Source organism: Mustela nigripes, chromosome 2 (genome assembly GCF_022355385.1).
Source record: "Mustela nigripes isolate SB6536 chromosome 2, MUSNIG.SB6536, whole genome shotgun sequence".
Lineage (NCBI taxonomy): Eukaryota > Metazoa > Chordata > Mammalia > Carnivora > Mustelidae > Mustela > Mustela nigripes.
Window position 1 is genome coordinate 128,003,765 of NC_081558.1, and position 20,977 is coordinate 128,024,741.

General features: G+C 35.4%; 1 protein-coding gene across 1 annotated transcript in view; it reads left to right on the forward strand.

The window, feature by feature from the left end:
• ZBBX (zinc finger B-box domain containing) overlaps positions 1-20,977 on the forward strand; it is a 111,566-nt gene that overhangs the window by 54,124 nt on the left and 36,465 nt on the right. Inside the window, exons 8-10 of the mRNA XM_059388064.1 lie at positions 5,490-5,645; positions 10,491-10,665; positions 15,061-15,181. Coding sequence (XP_059244047.1) covers positions 5,490-5,645; positions 10,491-10,665; positions 15,061-15,181 — 452 coding nt within the window. The remainder of the gene's footprint in view (positions 1-5,489; positions 5,646-10,490; positions 10,666-15,060; positions 15,182-20,977) is intronic.

The following is a 20,977-nucleotide window of genomic DNA, read 5'->3' on the forward strand; positions in this document are numbered from 1 at the left end:
TATTAATACTTTTTTTATGTGGAGCATATGGTCTAGCTAAAGAATGTTCCATATGAGCTTTAGAAGCATTCATATTCTAGGTCTAGGGTTTCTGGGGATCTATCTTTCTTTTGGTAGAATTTAATTAATTAATTAATTTATAAGATTTTATTCATTTATTTGACGGAGAACACAAGCAGGAGGGACCGCAGGCAGAGAGAGAGGGGAGAAGCATGGCTACTTATCAGGCTGGGAGCCTGTGGGAAACTCAATCCTGGAATCAGAACCCAAACAGGAGGAAGACGCTTAACAGACTGAGCCACCCAGGCGCCCCCTTCTGGTGGATTTAATAACTTTTGTCTTTACCACCTTTTCTTTTAGTGTTTCTTGTTAGGGTGGATCTGCTAGTAATGAATTATCTATTAGTTAGTCTATTTGAGAGTAATCTTTATGTTTGCTTTCATTTTTGAAGGACAGTTTTCCTAGTATAGAATTATTTTTGGCAGCTTTTCCTTTAAGCACTTTGTGTTATTCTATGGCCTTTGGTCTCCATTTTTTCCCCCCAATACAAAATCAGTTTGTTATTCATATTTACGTGCTCTTATATGTGATGAGTAATTTTTCTCATTTATTTAAAGATTTTCTGTTTATCTTTGACTTTTAGTAGTTTGGTTATGAGTTATCTTGGTATGGATCTCATATTTATCTTTCTTGGGGTTTGTTGAGCTTCTTGAATTTTTAAAGTAACAATTTTTAAGTTTGGGACCATCATTTTTTCACATATATTTTTCTTCTCATTTCTCTCTGATATTCTCACTAAATGTATGTGGGATGCTTGATGTGGTCTTGTAGGTCTGTAAGGCTGTTTTCATTTTCTTTAAACTTTTACTTTTTACTCTTCATATTAGATAATTTATCTCTAACTTTAAATATACTGAATTTTTTTTCCTTTTAAAATATTTCATACTCTAGGTCATAATCAAGAATTTTCATTTGGTTCTTTTTTATGACTTCCATTTTTAAGTAGCTCCTCTATAACTCTCTTAGAGATTTTCAGAATCATCCCATTAAATGTTTGAGTAGTCCACTGCTCACCTTAATTGGGACCAAAGCCTCGGGCTGTCAGAGCTGTGGGTTTTCCCCATTCGTTTATAATCAAATTTGCTAGTTCACTGATAATGCCACTATAATTTTAAGATCTGCCCTCTGCCAGGAATCAAGCACACTCCTTGTTCCGTCTTTCCCTCGTAACATTGACCAAGTTAGGAAGGGAGATATAAGAAACAGCCATAGATTTTTGCTGAGTTATATCATAGTAGTTTTTCTTAAGTAAATACTTCTCAACTTTTTGTTAGCTTTTGGTTGATTTCAGAGTCCTGAAATAGTTTTAAAAAATTTATCCAGTGTAACATTTGTTTTATGGGGATAGAATTATTTGCTGACCTCTTCATTATGCCATAGTCAGATGTTCTATCTCTCTCTATTGAGTTGAATAAGAATTCTATTTTGGGGGTATTTGAACTATTTTTCTTACTTACAGGGAAGTATTATATTGTGATCTAGATAAAATGATAGCAATCATTTGGATGCACTATTTTGTGTCATCACTCTGGTAGGTGATTTTCATACAGGATGTATACTTTTCACAACAGCTTTGTAAGGTACATAATGTCTTCATATTATTCACTTAGAAAGATAAGTGATTTCCCCCTTTATGCTATTATTAACAATGCCTTTGATTGTGTCTGTGTTGACACTGACTTAGATAGCTTCAGTAGAGAGGAGGAATGTTCAAATAGAATATTTAGTCATTTTTATCTCAGTAAGTCAGAGAAATTTGATTCAACCAACATTTCTCAAGTACTTAACCAGTGTCAGGCAATGTTCTAGTTGCAAAGTGTGAAGGATGAAGCTGCAGGGAGGAGAAGCAAAAGAAGTTGATATAAAGCATGGATAAGTTAGAATAAGACATGGTCTCTTCTCAAGGAATTCATAATCATGAAAGAGAAGACAGATGTATTCAACCAATTGTAACTCAACTGAATGGTACAACACATGATTCTTAAACCATAGTGAACGTTCAGATTACATGGTAAGGCCCAGATTCTGTTGCAGTGGTTTTGAGCGGGACCTGAGATTTTGTATTTTTAGCAAGTTTCCAGTTGGTGATGCTGCTGCTGGTACATAGATGGCGCACTGAGGAGCAAAGCTCTAGTACTGATGTGAGCAAGGGTTTATAAGGGCACCTAGAAAAGACATAAATTTTGCTGCAGCTAGTTGAAGAAGAAAACTCATTTTAGAGAAATTAAATAATTTGCCCTAGTTCAGATACAGTGGAACTGGATAGTACTTGATCTGGGCCTAAAATAATAAACAGGATTATAATAGGAAAGCTAGCCATTAGAGAGAAAAACTTTGGCAAGACATAGAAGAAATATGTTCATGTGTGTTTTTAATAGGAAACACATTTAAAGCACCCCCCCCCCCCCGCCGCTGGTGAAACAGAATACCCAGTTAGGAGTAGTTCCAAATATGAGGCTATATATTGGTGGAATCCTTGCTGAGGTAGAAGAACCTCCAAATCTCAGTAGCTTAAAACAGAAAAAGTTTAATTTTTACTTACCTAAATTTCAACATAGATGTTCCTAAGACATCTCATTTTAAACATCTCCCTCCCTCTTGATTTGGGGACTTTAATGTGTAGCACTACCATCTTAGATATGTTACTATATATCCATCTAGCTGGCTTGTTGAACAGGAAAAGGGGTAGTTTCTTACCACCTTGCCAGTAGAAGTAATATTCATTACTACCTTTCACATTCTGTTAAACTATCATAAACTCCACCTAGATTATATATTCTTCTCTGGAATAAGTATAGAAATTGCATTTGGAGAACAGGAAGTTGCAAATCATTAACACATAAATGATATATTTTTCACATACCTAGGAACTTAAAAGTTTTGTAAAATAGTATGTTATAGTAGTGTGGTAAATTTCTAATCTTAATAATTTTCTTAAATCTTATACATCTTAATTAAGAGATAGATATTTTAAGTGTGTTCTATAATTCTACTCTTAGGACACGTCTAATTTTGCTTTTCAGAAATTTTGTTTTTGCAAAGTTCATATGCCTCCCCAACCCCACATTGCAGATAGTAGATGAGACAAGTAAAAGAAAAATCTGTTTCTCCCTTCAATTTGCTAGTGCTTAGTCAAACATGAAAATAAGCAGAATAAGTTAGAAACAGAAACTAAGCAATGTAATCCCCACACCAGCAATTATATACATAATTACAATTTTTTTGTAAAGGAAGGAAAAATGTTCATATCTATGGAGATAAAATCTAATATATTTCAATTCTTAGGAAATAAAAAAGTAAAACACATTATCTGTAATAGTGTAATTCAGTAGAGTAAAGGAATTAGGCTAAGAGAAGGACGATCTTGGTTCTAACTCAAGCTGCAATATTTTGTATTCGTTTGGCTTTGACGTACGCTTTATGAGTTTGAATTTCCTTGTCTATGTAATGGGGATCATAATATCTGTCCCTTCCCTTGCATGCTTATTTTAAGAGTAAGAAAAATGTATTTACATTTACAACTGAAAAAAGTAGTATTTATTTTTTAAATTAAAAACATTTTTAAGAAAAGTAATATTTAAATATAAGATGTTCTAAGAAAAAAATCCCTGTAAAATTAATAGTTGTTTTTACTACTTTTAAGAATGTGTCAAATGACAAGTAGATCTTCTAATCACCTTTTAAATCAATAGATCTCTACTCCAGGGAATTTAAAATCAGGCTTATATTGGATTACTCTGTTTAAAAAATACTTGTTTTGGTAAAGCATTACCATTGGCTTGAATTTCTTTTAAAATGATTATATAAGTCTATATAGGCCTTTTGATGATCACTGGGAAAATTTAGATCAAATATCACTGATATCTGGGCATTAAATATATATATAAATGTGCATATATCACATTAGTCATTTTTCATAGATAATCCATTAATTCAACATGAAATAACACTAAATAATTTGATCTTCATTGGTTTATTCTAGAGTAAGTTTGCAGTGAATCTTAACAGATCTGTAAAAGGTCATAACTGGAAAGATTCAGTATAATCTTAGTCATTTAAATAGGTAACTAGATAAAAATTTAAAAATAGGAATATTTACATGAGAAAGTACAAAATAATTATTTCTAATCCCTGCTGAAGTTATTCTCTGTCTTGAGGACATTTGCTAAAGGAGTACAACCTATCGTTTGTCTTTCTAATACCAGGTTTTCAGAGAGTTTCACCCTGTAGTTTGTTTGGTTCAAGGTCACATGCAACCTAGAATCTGCAGAGTCCTAGGGCACATCAGAGTAGTTGCTGATAGGAGACTTCTCAGAGAACAGGGACTTTCCAGGAGTTGCCTATTCCTTTTTAGCTACACTGAAGGCATGGGGAGAGGTTTTTGAAGTCTTTTTCTCAGTCATTTATTTTAATTCTGCAGTTCTTCTTCCCCTGCCCCCCCGGCCCCTTATTTTTACCAAATGTTATATGCCAGGCACTGTGGTAGCCATAGAAAGATTTAAGAAGACAAGATTTTTTTCTTCTTTGAACTTACATGGTATGATGGAATAGATAGACACCAAAAGGGAATGTACAGTCAATATTGTATGGGTTACTAGAGATCTACTTTGGGTCTGAAGAAGGTACAGAGGATGAGCACCTCACACAGCCAGAGTGAGAAGGACAAAGAAAGGTTCCTAGACCTGTTGGAGTCATTTGGGATGCATCTAGAGGGAAAAGTAGGAGTCTGCCAGGCAAAGAAGATGGTAAAAGAAGGAAATCCTTTCTGGTTAGTGAAGCTCATGGGCGAAGATACTAAATGAGGAGCAACTTGGAATTTACTAGGAACCGTCAGGCAGAGCCACTTTCTGATGTGCACTTTTGAATAGTTAATACTTTCCAAAGATGTTTTATCACCAAGGGATACTTACTACTGCTTATTCAGGCTCCTACTAGATTAGCTATATTTAGTTCTTCAGCTATGTTGTACAAAAATAACACATCTATCTATTTGCGGTTGACATAGTAGAAAGGCTGTGAGTCAGAATTAAACACACCTGGGGTCATTTCCCAGCTCTGCCACCCACTCACCATGTGACCAGGCCTAAGTTATTTAAACTATCACAGCTTTCATTTCTTTATTCTTAAAACAGAGACAAAAATAATAATGCTGTAGAGTTGACTTGAGGATTAAATGATATGTTTTCTTTTTCTTTTTTTTTTTTTTAAATGATACGTTTTCAAGATACTTGGGATAGTATCTCCTCAGTAGATGGCAGCTGTCACTATTATATTGGTTGATATAAACATCAATTTGTATTCTGAAATATTAAATAAAATGTGTTGGATTTTAGTAATCATAGAATAATAAAAAATGCAATTTAATGTATCTAATTTACTTCAACTGACATATTAGTCTTTTTAGTCCTATTTCGTTTCTTTTTTAACAGGCGAAATCTCAAATGTTATCCAATGTATTGGATGCTGCCCATCGATTTATCAAGGAAGTTAATCCAGATGAACCCAAAGGGAATAATCATTCTGAAGAAGAGATCAGTAAAAGTGAGAACAAGCCCAAATCTCTTCTACAGGGGAGCCACTCTGGGGTAAGCTAAGAAAAACAGAGTAGACATTTTCTGTCATACATGATCATGGAGACTGTCACTCATAGACTTAACTAGAGGCAAACAGTTTCGTAGGTTATTCTATAACGTTTAATATTTGAATTTTTTTTAAGACTCAAAAACATCTTGACTGTTAAAATCCTTTCTTTAAGGAGACTTCTTTGATTCCACTGAAGACTTTTTTTTTTTTTTAATGAATGATTGTTTGACATGTTGCTTTCTGGTCATTGGGGCCATTTAAGGAAATGAATGAGTATTTGGGAGAAACATGAAAAAAAATAACACAATGCAATATAACAATTTTATTTTAGTTGGGATTTCAGAGAGGCTAAAAATACAAAAACTTGCCAAGTGTGTTTTGTTTTGTTTTGTTTTTGTTTTTGTTTTTGTTTTTAGGTGATGGGCAATTTTATAGTTATTTAAAATTGGACTTACACCAAATTCTGGTCATTATTCAGATTGACTACTGATCCCATGTTGTTCTAGATAAGCTTTCATCAGTTCATGTCTATATTTTGTAATGGACGTGTTGTAATGATTCTTTAGCAAGAAACAAGCTTCCTTGATCTTTGATCTATATTTTAATCCTCATCCTTTTAGATGCCACTCACCTTTCCACTAGAGTTCAGAAATAGTAACAAACATGGCCAGTCACCAAACTTCTTACTTGGTGACAGGGTTAGGCTTGAACTTCAGTCTCTTGAGTTCTTAACCCATGCTTATGGAACAAAGAAGAAAACATGCTTTATGCGTATAGGACCTCTTTCCAGCAAAGAAGCTGTGCTTGAATTGTCCAGGAAAGTCAGTGTTTTTACATGGATTTCACTTTCTAATAGAGCTGTCAATGGTGAGATGTGTTGAAAATGGACTCTGTGCCAGACATGGTCTTACATATTTTACATGTATTATCTCTTTCTATCCTCTCTTAATTTTTCCCTACTTTTTCCAGATGAGAAAATTAGTGACAAAGATCAGTTTTTATAAATTGCCCAAGGTATAAATTAAATTAGATTTAAACCTAGACTTTATGACTCCAAATTATTTGCTTTTAGCTGCTACACAGAGGCTGTGGCATTAAGGGTTTCTCCTTCCTGGCTGCCATTTTATGTAATTTACCTAATCGTTAAAAATAGTGATAGATCAATAGCTAACATTTGTTAAACACCTAACACTATGCATTGTGCTTAATCCTTTCATTGCCTTATCTTATCCAACTATCACAACAACCATGTAAGTTTTGCATTTTTTATTACTCTATTTAACAGATGACAAAGGCAGAGAGGAACTTAGTAACTAGCCCTATTAGAAAGCTTATGCCTTTGCCTGTGCTTTTAATCCCTACAATAAATGCTGCCTCTTGTCCCCATAGGTGACTGCTTATGCTAGATAGACCCTCTCTACTTCTCCTCCTAACCTAAAAACTACTAATTCAGTGGTTTCATCCAGGAGTGCACATCAGAACCAACTGGAAAACCATTAAAGGAACACACACACATGGTCAAATTCTGCCTCTCTTTGGGTGGGTCCACAGGTGTGATTTTAACAACTGCTCAGTCATGGTGGTGTAAGTATTCTGGTTGGACATCACTGCTATCAACCATTAGGTGAGCACCTGTACTCAGTGGCAGTGGCTCTCTAGCTGTAATACATAAACATCAGAAGCACTGATTGAGTTTGTTAAAATGTGACCTTTCTTCTAGAAAGTGGGGATATTAAACCATATCTTGCAAGGATACCATGTGGCTTAGAAGGATAATGAATATTATCCACTGAATTCCATATGCTCTTTCAAATTTCCTATTCCCTTCAGAATTGGGTAGAGTCATGTTAGGTTTTGAGTTTGAAGTGGCATATGAGAGAGTTCTGGACTCAAACATTTGAAAGCTGATGTCTAGTCCTCTGATTTTTCCTATCCTGCCATTGCTGTGAGGAAGCCAAGTATTCCAAAAAACATAGCTATAAAAAGCAGATCTCTTATATCTCTGACTCATTGGTTGGAAAGGAGCTGCTCTGGACACCTGCTGGAATCACTGTATCCTTAAACCATTTTGTATTAAGCACTGAGTTTCCAGTGCTGCTTTATTTGTGCAGCATACATACATATGTGCACTCACATTGTTTACTGGATACCTATAAATACCTTCCACTAACTCGGCACTTCTTTTCTTTCTCTTTTCCCTCCCTTCAACCCTCCCTCCCTCCCTTTCCTCTGTCCCTCCTTTTCTTCCTTCCTCCCTTTTTTAAGAGATAGAGAGTGTGAGTGGAGGGGGGAAGGACAAAGGGAGAGGGAGAAAGAAAATGTTAAGCAGACTCCATGCCCAGTGTAGAGCCCAACATAGGGTTTGATTCCATGACCCTGAGATCATGACCTGAGCCAAAAATCAAGAGTTGGCCACTTACCAACTGAGCCTCACAAGTGACCCTAAAACTCAGTACTTTTGAACCAAATTTACCTCTCCCCCCAAACCTATCACTGTCACTGTTGATGAAAGCCTATCTTCTTGCTTTTCAGGTGAGCCAGGAACCATCATTTTCTGTAGTCCTTTCTCTTCTTCCTCTGCACGTCCAGTTGGTTACTGGACTCATGCAGCTACTGTCCAAAAACTCACCTGAATAGTTGGGTCCTTCTGTCCTTATTGGTCTTCCAAATAGGGAAATTAGCTTTTTCTTGAAGTACAAAATGTTCATTCTATGGAACCTGGATTTCATTCTCTCCCTTTCTAGAAGGCAATAATAATTCCAGTTTTATATGTATGTATTTCTTTACACAACTAATAATATGTTCAATGCTGCTCTGCAAATAGGCTTTTTATAAAATGTTTTGATATACACATAAGTATGTTCTATAGCCTTCTCATTCTACATAGTGGTTATAAAACACCCTATTTATTAGACAAAAATTACTTTAAAATACAAGTTTAAATTTTAAAATTTCCACTGACCAGCATTTACATTATTTTGATCTTTTGTCAATTCAAAGTAGAATATAAAGAGTGATTTTGAAAAATATTTTTGCATATATATATATATATATGTATATATATATATATATATATATATATATATATATATACATGTTTGTGTATATATACATGTCATGTGTTTGTAATGTTGATAGATATTACCAATTAGCTGTAATATTTTAACTGGTTTCTTTGCATCCAAACTCACTATTCCTTAATTTCTCTTTCTCCCACACTACTATGTAGAAGTCTACAGTGACTTTGATTTTCCATTATGTGTAAGTTTAACTTCCTCTCTACGCAGCAGGATCCTTCATGATTGGACACAAATTATATTTTCTCTTATCCTACTTTTTACTACTTCAGTGTAAACTACTAATGGCTCCATGCCACTGTGCTGTTTGACTCCATGTTTTGGCATATATACCATCCCCTCTCTCTGGAATACTGTCCCTACCACTTTTTACCCGTAGAACTCTTGCTTATCTGAGTTAAATAACCTGTTTCTTGCACTTGTTTTTGTTGTGGACTTTTAAACCCGTGTTTCTGTGGCCAGCAGCTGGCACAGTGACTTAAGTTTCCCAAATGCCTTTGTTTATATTCAAAATTTTGGACACATATTTAATGTTCTTTTCTCAATTATACTCTAACGGTCTGCCTGTTTATTTTGTAATCAAGGGGTGAACATAGAGAACTCTACTTTTGTATCTAGAATATACACAATGGAGATTTAGCAATTTGATCAGTGTAGGTAAATCCACAATGCTAATTCAGCATTGGTGTGGACTTTATTTTGCCTTATTTTCCTAATTTGGCCATTTTCTCTGATCCTGTGTGTAACTACCAAATCCTACATTTATTTTCTTCTGTGCATTCACAGTGAGCCTATATTTTGTGCTGAATTCATCCTTTCCTCTTATCGTTATGCCAGGAAGCATGCGATGCTTCATATGCATTAATTAATTTGTTCATTCTTTCAACTGACTTTTAATGAGCACCTACTTTATGCCAGGCAGTGCTCTTGGCACTGAGAAAAAGAAAAAATCCCTGATCTCATTACATTCTAATGGGGAGAGACAGGCAATAAACAAACAAACATGTAGACTAAATTAACACAGAGATGTTTTTCAGAGAAAAAGAGAGCAGGTAAGGGAATGGAAGGTGGGGGTAAAAGGGCTGTATTTGTAGGGTAATCATCTGAGCACAGACCAACTGTAATGAGTGGAATGGCTATGTGAAAATATGGAGGGAGGGTCACGGTATTGGATGCGGCTAGTGCAGGGCCCTTGAGTGAGAATGTGTTTCGTGGGCTCAGCACTAAGAATGTGAACATTCTTGATGAATGAAGAGGGGAATGAAGAGGGGGATTGAAGGAAGTGGAGTAAAAAGGCAGGGAAGTACACGGTCTGCAGAGCCTTGTAGGTCTTATTAGGAACTGGGGGTTTCAAAGAATCATTGGAAAGTTTTGAATATAGGAATGGCATGATCAGATTCACATATTAAAAAAAAAACAACAAAACTGCTCCCTCTGCCATGGGAAGTTTGCTGATAGTAGATTGAAGTAGGGGGATTAGGTTCATGGCTCTTGCCACTCCCCATGGGGAACACTGGTGAATAACATGATGATAAATCTTCATTCATACAGGCTCTAGTTTTAATAATTTTTGAAGGGACCATTTCTAATTGTCCATAATATTTTAAAGAAATCAGTAAAGCATATGCATAAGTACAACTTAAAAAAAAATTCCATTTTAAAGTTAAAAAGTAGTATATGATTCAAAATGCCTAATAATTAATGCTACTTATATTTTAAGATAGGGGAATTTTAACAAAGCACACTTAGATGCACTTTTAATTGGTTTAGGTAGAAGTTCCAACCACAAAAAGAGCAGAGTGTTCACATCCAAAAGATAGGCTCCTCTGTGAAGGGTCATTTGATGAAGAAGCTTCTGCCCAGTCCTTTCCAGAAACTTTAAATCAATGGAGAACTGGACATCAAGATGACAACGAGAAACAGAATCCACCTGCAGCAAAAGCAGGTACAGTTACTTTTATCAAATGAATGTTATAAAATAAAGCTGAATTTATCTTATTTATCTCCATTCTCTGTGAATAAAAATGCAGTGTTTAAAAACTGTTAGCATTAGGATAACAGTTTAATGTAACTCCTCAAAGGAGCATTCACTGTACAACCAAGGGTAAGTGGTTTAATATTTATAGAACCCTGACTTGAGCACTGGGGAGATTTGTGTTTGTTTCCTATGTAAATTTAGACTGTCAAATGAATGCAGAATTGGATGCTTTCAGCTCCCCCACTCCTGGCAGAACGTTTTTCTCAGGACAACTGTTCCTTTATTGAACTGTATTTATATATAAAACAAGAGGATCTGTGAGATAGAGAAGTAAAGTATTTTTTTGTATGTGTCTTGAAAAAATATAGTTCAAGGACCACTATGAACTTAAGGGGGAGAATTGATTTATCTTTTTTCCCCTCCTGCCCAAAGGAATATTTTTTATTTTTATTTTTCCTTGATGATTTTTGCACCCATATTCTAGACATTGAAGATTGGGTGACTGAGGCACATTCTGTTTCTGTTTTACGTTTCCCAGAATCTTTTGAGAGATATCATACTTCTCAAACTATTTAATTAATTAATTTTATTTCTCAGAATCTTATAGAGACATCCAGTTGTTTTTCACTGAAAATAAAATGAGGCAATGAATTTCAATCATGTATCTTTATTGACAGGATCCAATTTATTATTTTTACTTCATTTTTTTTCCAGTGCAGGAATTCTCCTGATTATTCATTTTTTATATTTTTATTCATTATTTAACATTGTTATCATTCCTGACATCAAGGTGTCACATACCATTTTCCAATTAAAGCTGGAATTTTTTCTAAATAATTTTCTCTTTGAAATATTTCCCTACCCTTGTTCATGCTGCCTCAGTTTCATTAATACTTCCAAGATTTTATTTATATACTCTCTTTGTAGCATGTATCTTAATATAATTCTCATTGACTATGTTATTTTATGTGTTTTTTATTTGAAATTTCAAATTTTGATGTATTTTTTATTTTTTAGCTTTGAACGGGAAAAGTCTTATTCTATACAAATACCTTTTGATTGTCTACTTTAAAAGACTTAAACTAATAAAGGGACAGATATGATAAATCAGATGAGATCAGAGAAGAAAAAAACTTTGTTTTTCATAGTGGTGATAACTATATTATTAGAATAACATAATGATTATTTTGCATGATTTTATTATTACAAAAATTTAACCAAGAAGAAAATGAGAATAACCTAATTCAACCATCTAATCAATGTTAACATGTAGTACGCTTTTCAGTAGACACAGTTGCACCATCATGCACAGGTATAAATGGGGTGTCACTATGAATGCTATTTGTGACTTTTTTGCTTAGATTCTATCATGGACAACGTTACATATAAATACAGTTATATGTCATCGTTTATAACTGTTGCATAATACTCTGTATGCCAAGATTTACTTAATCAGGATTTTATTGATGGATATTTTGTTTCTAATGCTCACTATGGTAAAAAGTTATAATGACCATCTTAGCTCTTTGTGTACTGGTACGATTACCTTAAAATAAATTTTTAAATGTAGAAATACTGTGTCAGTGATTGCTGAAGAGAAATCATTAAGATGAGGACTTCTGTTGATCTGGTATGTGATTTTTCTTGCCCCAGTGTATTGTATATATGACTGTGGGTGTACCATATGTATACGTTTGTCAATATTTTTCTTTTCCTGACATATTAAGTAGATAGAAAAGAACATTTACAAAATTGTATAGATTCTGGAGAAAAACAAAGCAGTAAGCACCTGTTCTCTCTCTTCTTTCCTCCTCTCTAAGAGATTGTCACTAACTTAGATTCTGTATTTTTCATTTAAAAAAATTTCCTTGTAGTTTACTGTATTTTGTGTATCTCTAAATAATATGTTAAATTTGCGTGTATTTGAATATTACATAAGTGGAAAGCTAGCATATATATTCTTTTGCAGCCTGTTTCACTCACTATTATTTACTAAACTTTACCCACGAAGATGTGCATAGTTGTATTTTATTCATTTTTACACTTAATATTCTTCTGTTATAGGAAATTACCACCATTTACATGTTTAAATGTTGATGGGCTTGGGGTTGATTCCTATTTTGCCATTATAAACAATGCCGGTATGAATATCTTTGTATAGGTCTCCTGGTACCCATGTACACGTTTCTAGGATGTCTTTTCCTAGGAGTAGAATAATTGGATCATAGGCTGCATATGTCTTTGACTCTACTAGATAAAACTGAATTATTTACCAAAGTATTAGTATCAGTTAATACTCCCACCAGTAGATAAGCAGTTTGGTTACCTCCCATTATCACCAATGTTTTGTCAGATTTTAAAATTTTTGCGGCTCTGATAGACATGAAAAGGCATATTTACATTGTGTAACTCATTACAAGTGATACTGAGTATCTTTTTATATGCTTCTTGGCCATTTAACTTAGTAACATGCTTTGAATTTTCAAGTTTTCTAGTTATTTGTTATTGACTTTAAAAAAAATATATTTATTTTTTATTTGACAGAGAATATGAGCCGAGGGAGGGGCAAAGGGAGAGGTAGAGGGAGCAGCAGACTCCTCACTGAAGAGGGAGCATGACTTGTGGGACTAGTTCCCAGGACCCTGGAATCATGACCCGAGCTGAAGGCAGATGTTTAACCAGCTAAGCCACCTCGGCTCCCCTTTGTTATTGATTTCTAACTTCATTTCATTTTAAGTGAACTCTAAAGTCTCATCTCCTTCAGTGTGAAAGGCACATACTTACAATGGCCTAGAAGTTTCAGTGTAATTTCAAGTCTGTTATCTCTGTGATCTCACCTCCTGTTATTCTCCTTTTGGAGTGTTCTGTTTCAGCTACACTGGCTGGCTGACTGTCCCTCCAACGCCTACTCCAACACATCAAAACATACGTTTACCTTAAGACTTTGGCACTGTCTATTGAGAAAAACACCCACCATCCCATCAGTATGAATACTGGGACATCTCACACAAATTCTCTCACAAAAGGTAGCCAGAGACCCATGAAAAAATGCCATCAAACTAAAACCCAAGTTATGTAGCTTATGTGAGAGACATGTTTCATAGAACCATGTGTCCTAGAATTGTTTTCTATAAGCAGTTCTAAACAAGGGCTATCCTTTTAAATGCATTAAACAGGTAAGAGTCTGCTTCCATTAATATCACTAATCTATTTTCCAGTAGGTTCAGTTATTAACATATTCACAAGCAGATTAACTCAGGTTACCCACTGACTTTATTTCCAGGGGATGTACCCTTGGTAATGGGAGAAAAGTGATGCTTTATCCCCTTCCTCCTCATCAGCTGATAGATCTGGGAGTTATCGCTCAAGCAGAGTGGCTCCTCTTTATGCCTAGTCAGAGAAAAAAGTGAGTCCTCATTTTTAGTTTCAGATTTCCTATCAAGACATATTTTGTTTGGCACTGGAAAGGAGGACCCGTAGTGGAGGGATCTCCTTTTGCTCACAGGTTAGTGCATTCTGGAGTGTTTCTCAGAGCTTCCTCCAATCGCTTTCTTCGACAAAGCTCCACTTTTAGGGGAAGAATATGGGTAGTGTGACTTGGATTCTTTTGGTTCTTTCTATTGCTGGCATTTGGCTGTTCTGGAAGCTAATCTTTAAAGGCTGTGGGGTATGAAGTTGGAACTAGTTGGAACTAGTTCTCTAGTTTCAGCCTTCGAAACTAATTTTTCTCTTCCTTACTGCTTCCCTTTCTTCTTCAGAAGTTTTTCTCCTCCTCTTATGGTCAGTTTGGAGAGAGGGATAGTATCCAAGAAGGTGCCGATACTGGTAATTCTGGATTTACACTGCTTTCTTTCCCAGAAATCTCCATCAGTTTTAAATATCTCTGAATAGTGGTTTTAATTTTAGTAGTACTTCAGAAATATCTTAAGCATCTGGAAGTGAATTTCCGTGTAGATATAAATTCATGAAGACAGTTGTCTCCTCCAGGTGCCATTCTGAGTTATTTATTTTCTGTTTCCCATAATGTATAAATATTATTGTCAGTGGCTATGATACATACCTTTATGTGTCTTTGCATTTATAGAATATATAATGAACCTGTTCGTATTTATCATTGAAAAGAATTGGTTCCTTTTAAAAACCTTATGAATCATAAGATTCTTTCATTTCAAGGGATTATTGAAGAAAACTGTCTGTACAGTCATTTAATAAATCACTAATAGTTAACATTTTGCATTAATTAAGCCTAGAACTATTGACTACAAAGCATATTTGCTTCAAAAATGGTGAGTTTTGTATCATGAGAGATTTAATTTATAGATTAGTTTACATTAATTTTATACATTATATTTATTTTTATAGACTCATTGGAAGAATGTGAAGTACAAACTAATCTGAAAATTTGGAGAGAACCACTCAATATTGAATTTAAAGAAGACAGTCTATCCTATATGGAAAAGTTATGGCTTAAAAAACACAGGAGGTATTTTCTGAAGCTTTGCATTATTAATAAGAAACATAAACGCTATTTATGTTCCTGACTTGTGTGACATGCTTTTTTGTAGCAATTATATATGTGCGCTTCACATTTGCGTAAATAATTTTAAAACAATATTAAATCCTTGTGAAGCTTCTTCTATTCTAATAAGAATTTAAATTTTATTTATGTATGTTATGCACCATTAATTTAGAGTTTGCTAGGAGAAATGCAAATATGTATGTGAAAAAAAGGTACAAATATGGTATAGAATTTAAGAACGATAGCAAAAATGTGTAATGAACGATTATTTTGAAAAAGTATTACTCTTATTTTTTTACATTAGCATAAACTTTTGAGGCTCTACTTTTTAGAATCTACTTTTAAGTTAATTAGACTTTTAATAGTATAGCTTTATTAATAATATTCAGTTATATTATTCAAAGACTATGTCATTAGATGTGCCATTTCATCAATTGTTCAACAGTTAAATTGTTAAATCTCAGACCAGAATTATGACTGAGTATGCTAGAGTCATTCACATTTTTATGATCAAATAAGATCCATATTGGGAGGTACCTTTAAAGTCTCACTTTTTCGTATAGCAGGGCTGCTCACACTTTATTGTGCCTGTGAATCACCGGCAGACTGGTAAAATACAGTTTCTTCTTCAGTAGGTCTGGGTGGGACCTGACACTCTGCATTTCTGAATTTCTAACAGCTCCCAGGTGGTACTAGTGTGGGTAATTCTGGTCTCTGAACTGCATTTTGAGGACCAATGTGTTGGAGTGCCAATACGTTGAAGGTACCTGAGGAATGGTCATCAAGCTCTTGCTTCACCTTCAATCATATAAAACTCTCCCCTGAGATGGCACATTCCATCTTTGGAACTTTCTGCCTGCTATAGTATCTTCTAGTGAACTGTAATTTGTGTCTGACTGGTTTCCAAACATGGTCTCAACTCTACCAGTTAAGCCAGTATAGAGCAAATTGAATTCTTCCTTTCCATGGCATTCCTTTGGATTTTTGAAGTCAACCCTCATATCTTCCTTGAAGCTTCTGTTTGATGACAGGTTACTATCTACTTCCATGCCCCTGTAATTGTTTTTCATGTGACATATTTAATTTTTTTTTAATATTTTGTAATAAGGCATACCAAGGAGTTGTAAAACAGTATTAAGATTTCCCACATATCATTCCTTCAGCTTTCCATAATGGCAACATCTTACATAACCATAGTGCATGTGTCAAAACCAAGAAACTAACTTTGATACAATATTATTAATCAAACTACAGACTTTATTTGGATTTCACCAGTTTTTCCATTGTTATTCTACTTCAGGAGCCAATCCAGGATTCCACATTGCCTTTTTTTTTTTTTTTTTCCTTTCTTAATCATAGCTCCTTATCCATTACACTTCCTTAGTCTTTCCTTGTTTTTCCAGACCCTGACATTTTCCAAGAGTACTTTCCAGGTGTTTCATAGGATATACTCAATTTGGATATGTCTGTTTTTTTTTTTTCATAATTAGATTGAGGTTGTGCATTTTGAGGAAGGATAACACAGAGAGGATGTGCCCTTCTTAGTGTGTGGTATCACATAATTATACTGTCAGTATATCTTAATACCAGCATGTTAACTTTGAGCCCATGGTTAATGTGGTGCTCACCGAGTTCCTCCACTGCATACTCTCTCTTTTCACTTTGTAAATAATGTTTTGGGCTGTTACACAGAGTAACAGGTAGCTTATGAACACACACATTCACATTTCAGTTTTTAATGATGGAAAGTCCAAGAAAAAGGTGCCAGCAGATTCGGAGGGATCCAGCTTCTCGATTTACGGATGATAGCCTTCTCTGTGTCCTTCCGCGACAGAATGGCTAGGGAGCGCTCTCAGGTCTCTTTTGTAAGGGCATTAATCCATTAATGAGAGCTCTATCCTCATGAAGCCATCACCTCTAAAGGGCCCACATCCTAATATTATCACTTTGGGGTTAGGATTGCAACATATGAACCATTCTGAACATAGCTCAGCCCTGCTCCCTACAAGGTTCATCAGTCCTCTCACATGCAAAATATATTCATTGCATCCTAAAAGCTCCCAAAGTTTCACTTCTTCTAGTATCAACTCAAGTCTAAAGTCCAAAGTCTCATCTAAATAACATCTAAATCAGATATGGTAAGATTCAATGTGTGATTCATTCTGAGGCAAATTGCTAACTGTGAACCTATGAAATCAAACACATTATGTGCTTCTAAAATATAATGGTGGGACAGGCATGGGATAAATATTTCCATTCCAAAAAAGAGAAATAGGGTATAAGAAAGGAGTAGCAGGTTCTAAGCAAGTCTGAAATCCAACAGGGAAAATTCTATAAAACCTTAAGTCTTGAGAATTATCCTCTTCATTGGTGTTCTGTACTCCAAGGCCCATTGGGGTGAAGGTTCCACCTTCCAGACACACTAGAATGGGGGTCCTGCCTTCCAGACACACTAAGGAGTGCTCCCATAGCTATGCTGTCCTGGGGCTGGGGCTTCTAAGACATTGGGTGTCTCTGCCTTCATGGTTTTGTGTGGTCTCATTCCTATGATGGCCCTGTGTGAGGTCACATCTTGTGGCTCCCTTGGGCTAAAATCATGTGGCATTTCTAGTTTGGGGTTATAGGGGCTTCCTTACCCTCATAGTTTCACCAGGCATTGCCCCAACAGGTGTTCTTGGCTGTGTGACCTGGAGCTTTCTGTGCCTGCAATTGAAGGAATAGCCCTGATGATTTTTGAATTGCCTTTGGAGGTCATTTTCCCATTGTTTCTGAAAAAAGCCACAACTTCTATCTGGGTGATTCTGATTAATCTCCATTTCAGATGGCCCTTTGGCCATTTACTTCTTGTTCTTGCCTGAATAGGCCCTCTCATTCTTTTTCAATATATATATTTTGAGAATATTCCAAATATTTAAGTTTGCTTATCTTTTGGTTAATAATTCTGTCTTTAAGTCATTCTTCCTTCTTACTTTTTACTATGAGCAGTCAAGAGAAACCAAGCCTCCTCTTCAACACTTTGTTTAGAAATCGCCTTAGCCACAGAACTAATTTCATCACTCATAAGTTATACTTTAAATAAAACACCAGGACAAAAACACAGTTTAGCCAAGTTCTTTGCTACTTTATTAATGAAAATTGCCTTTCCTCCAGTATCCAATAATATGTTCCTTATTTCCATTTGGTATCTCAGTAAAATGGCACTTAACCATCCATATTTCTACTGACACTGTTCAGGATTCCTTAGGTATTCTGTAGGGAGACTGAGGCTTTTCCTCTGTTCTCCTCTTTTTGAGTCCTCATCAAAATTATCTTTAAAGTACTTTCATAACACTATAGTTTTTTTCCAGTATGAACTTTAAACCTCTTTCAGCCTCTACCCATCAGTGAGTTTTAAGGCTGCTTCTACATTTTTAGCAGCATCCAACTTCTGGTACCAATTTTTGTCTTTGTACATTTGTGATGTTGAAACAATATCATAAACTGAGGTGCCTTACAAACAACCATTATTTCTCAGAGTTCTGGAGGTTGGAAGTTCAAGATCAAGATACTGGCAGACTCAGGGACACCTCGGTGGCTGTTGGCTAGGTATTGGCCTTTGGTTCAGGTCATGATCCCAGGGTCCTGGGATTCAGTCCCACATGGGGCTCCCTGCTCAGTAGGGAGCTTGCTTCTCCCTCTGCCTGCCACTCCCCCTGCATGTGCAGGTACACACACTCTCTCTTTGTCTCTCACAAATAAATAAAATAAAATCAATTAAAAAAAAAAAAGATACTGGCAGACTCAGAGTCTAGTGATGGCTTGCCTCGTGGCTCATAGGCTCTTTCTGCTGTGTTCCCACATTGCTCTTTTGGACCTCTTCTATAAGGGCATCAGTCCCACATGGGGGCTGTACTTTCATAATTTATCTCCCAAAGAACCCACCTCTTAGTGCCATCATATTGATGTTAGGATGTCAGCATATGAATTTTGGGAGGGGGCACATTCACATCATAACTAATACAGGTTTTAGGGAAGATACCATGAGGTGATATAAAATGCTATTTTTCCTTAAACTTTCTACTACTAATATTAGTATATCAGTGGATTTTGCCAGAAGCAGAATATCTGGGGATTTTCTATTTCCTTCATTTCTTCTATATTTACTAATTAGAATCCTTCAAGGAAGAATATTTCTTCCCCCCTTCCATTTATTTATTCTGTTTATTTGTGTAGACTCCTGGATATGTGTTTTATTTTTTGGATTAATATCCCATACTATTGTTATTTATTTTGTGACTCAAATGGTTCTTGTCTTGACCACTGAGAGCTGATTTAGTTAGACTCCTCTCTGCTTTCAACGTGGTCTCATCCTTTTTTGTTTGTTCGTTGGCTTGCTTGTAACATCTCTTTATTTTTCTGACACTGAAGATACATTTCTGTGCCCTAGGCCAGAAATAATTTTTCCAAATAATCTTGATTCTTTTTTTTTTTTTTTTAATTTTTGAAAATGGATTCAGAAACCAAGATCTGGATTATAGGTATACTCATGGTTACAAAGGTACCACCAGAGCCTCGGTCTTCTCAGAGAACATCTAGGAAATATATGTAGGTATACTTACCTACTATAAACATACAGCCAAATTTATTTCTGTATCTATCTACCTGAGTATTTGTTAAAGTAGACGTGAGTGTACTCATATCTCTGACTCAAAACCAGCATCACATTCTCCCTTTGCTTATTTGTAGTTTCTTTCACCCACAGTAAGAATCCTGGCTTTCATTATCTATGATATATTTATTCCTTTATCATCCTGTGTGTGTGTATATAAATATGTATATAGTATACCACTATATATGTGTGTGTATGTATATACATATATATTACACTACGACACACTGTTTGTGTGCAGTGCTTTTTATCTTTAGCTCACAGTACATAGTCCAGATCTTTTCCTTCAAAGTTGCTGAGGCCATGGCTCTCATTTCTTTCCCACCTCCTTTAGAGTAGTTCTGCCATTCATTCGGTTATGTCCAAATGCTGAGTACTTTTTAAAATTTGAATAGCATAAACTTGTGTATGATTCTGTGGGTTTTTACAAATGCCTGGAGTCAAGTGTTCACCGTAGTACCAAACAGCACAGGTTCCATTGCCCCCAAATTTCCTTTTGCTTCCCCTTTGTACTTAACCCTTCTTCCCCAACACATGGCAACTTGCCTTTTTCTGAATGTCATGTAAATGAGAGCATACAATATGGAGCCTTTTGTGTCCTTTACTTAGCAAAATGCATTTAAGAGTCATCTGTGTTCTTCAGTGAATCAAAATCCCCCCCGTACTTGGGGGAGAATTTCATCATCCTGATGTACAGTTTATCCATTAATCTGTTGAAAAACATCTTGCTGATTTCTAGTTTTTTGGCAATTATGACCAAATCTGTTAGAAGCATTTACAAATAAGCTTTTGTTTGAATGTAAATTTTTAATTCCCTGGGTAAATACCTGGGACTGGGATGACTAGATCACATGGTAAGTGCATGTTTACCTTTATGAGAAACTGTCAGACCATTTCTGCAAAGCACCTGCACAATTTGGGTCCTTTCTCACAATGTGTAAATTCTGTCCACTCTCCATCTTTGCCAGTGCCTGGTAATTTCAGGGTTGTTTGCTTGTTTTTTCGTTTGTTTGGTGGTGGTCATTTTCATAGGTATATAGTTGTATCCCCTTGTGGTTTACGTGGCAGGGTATTTAAGTTCATTCATATACTCTTCTGATTATTCCTGTACA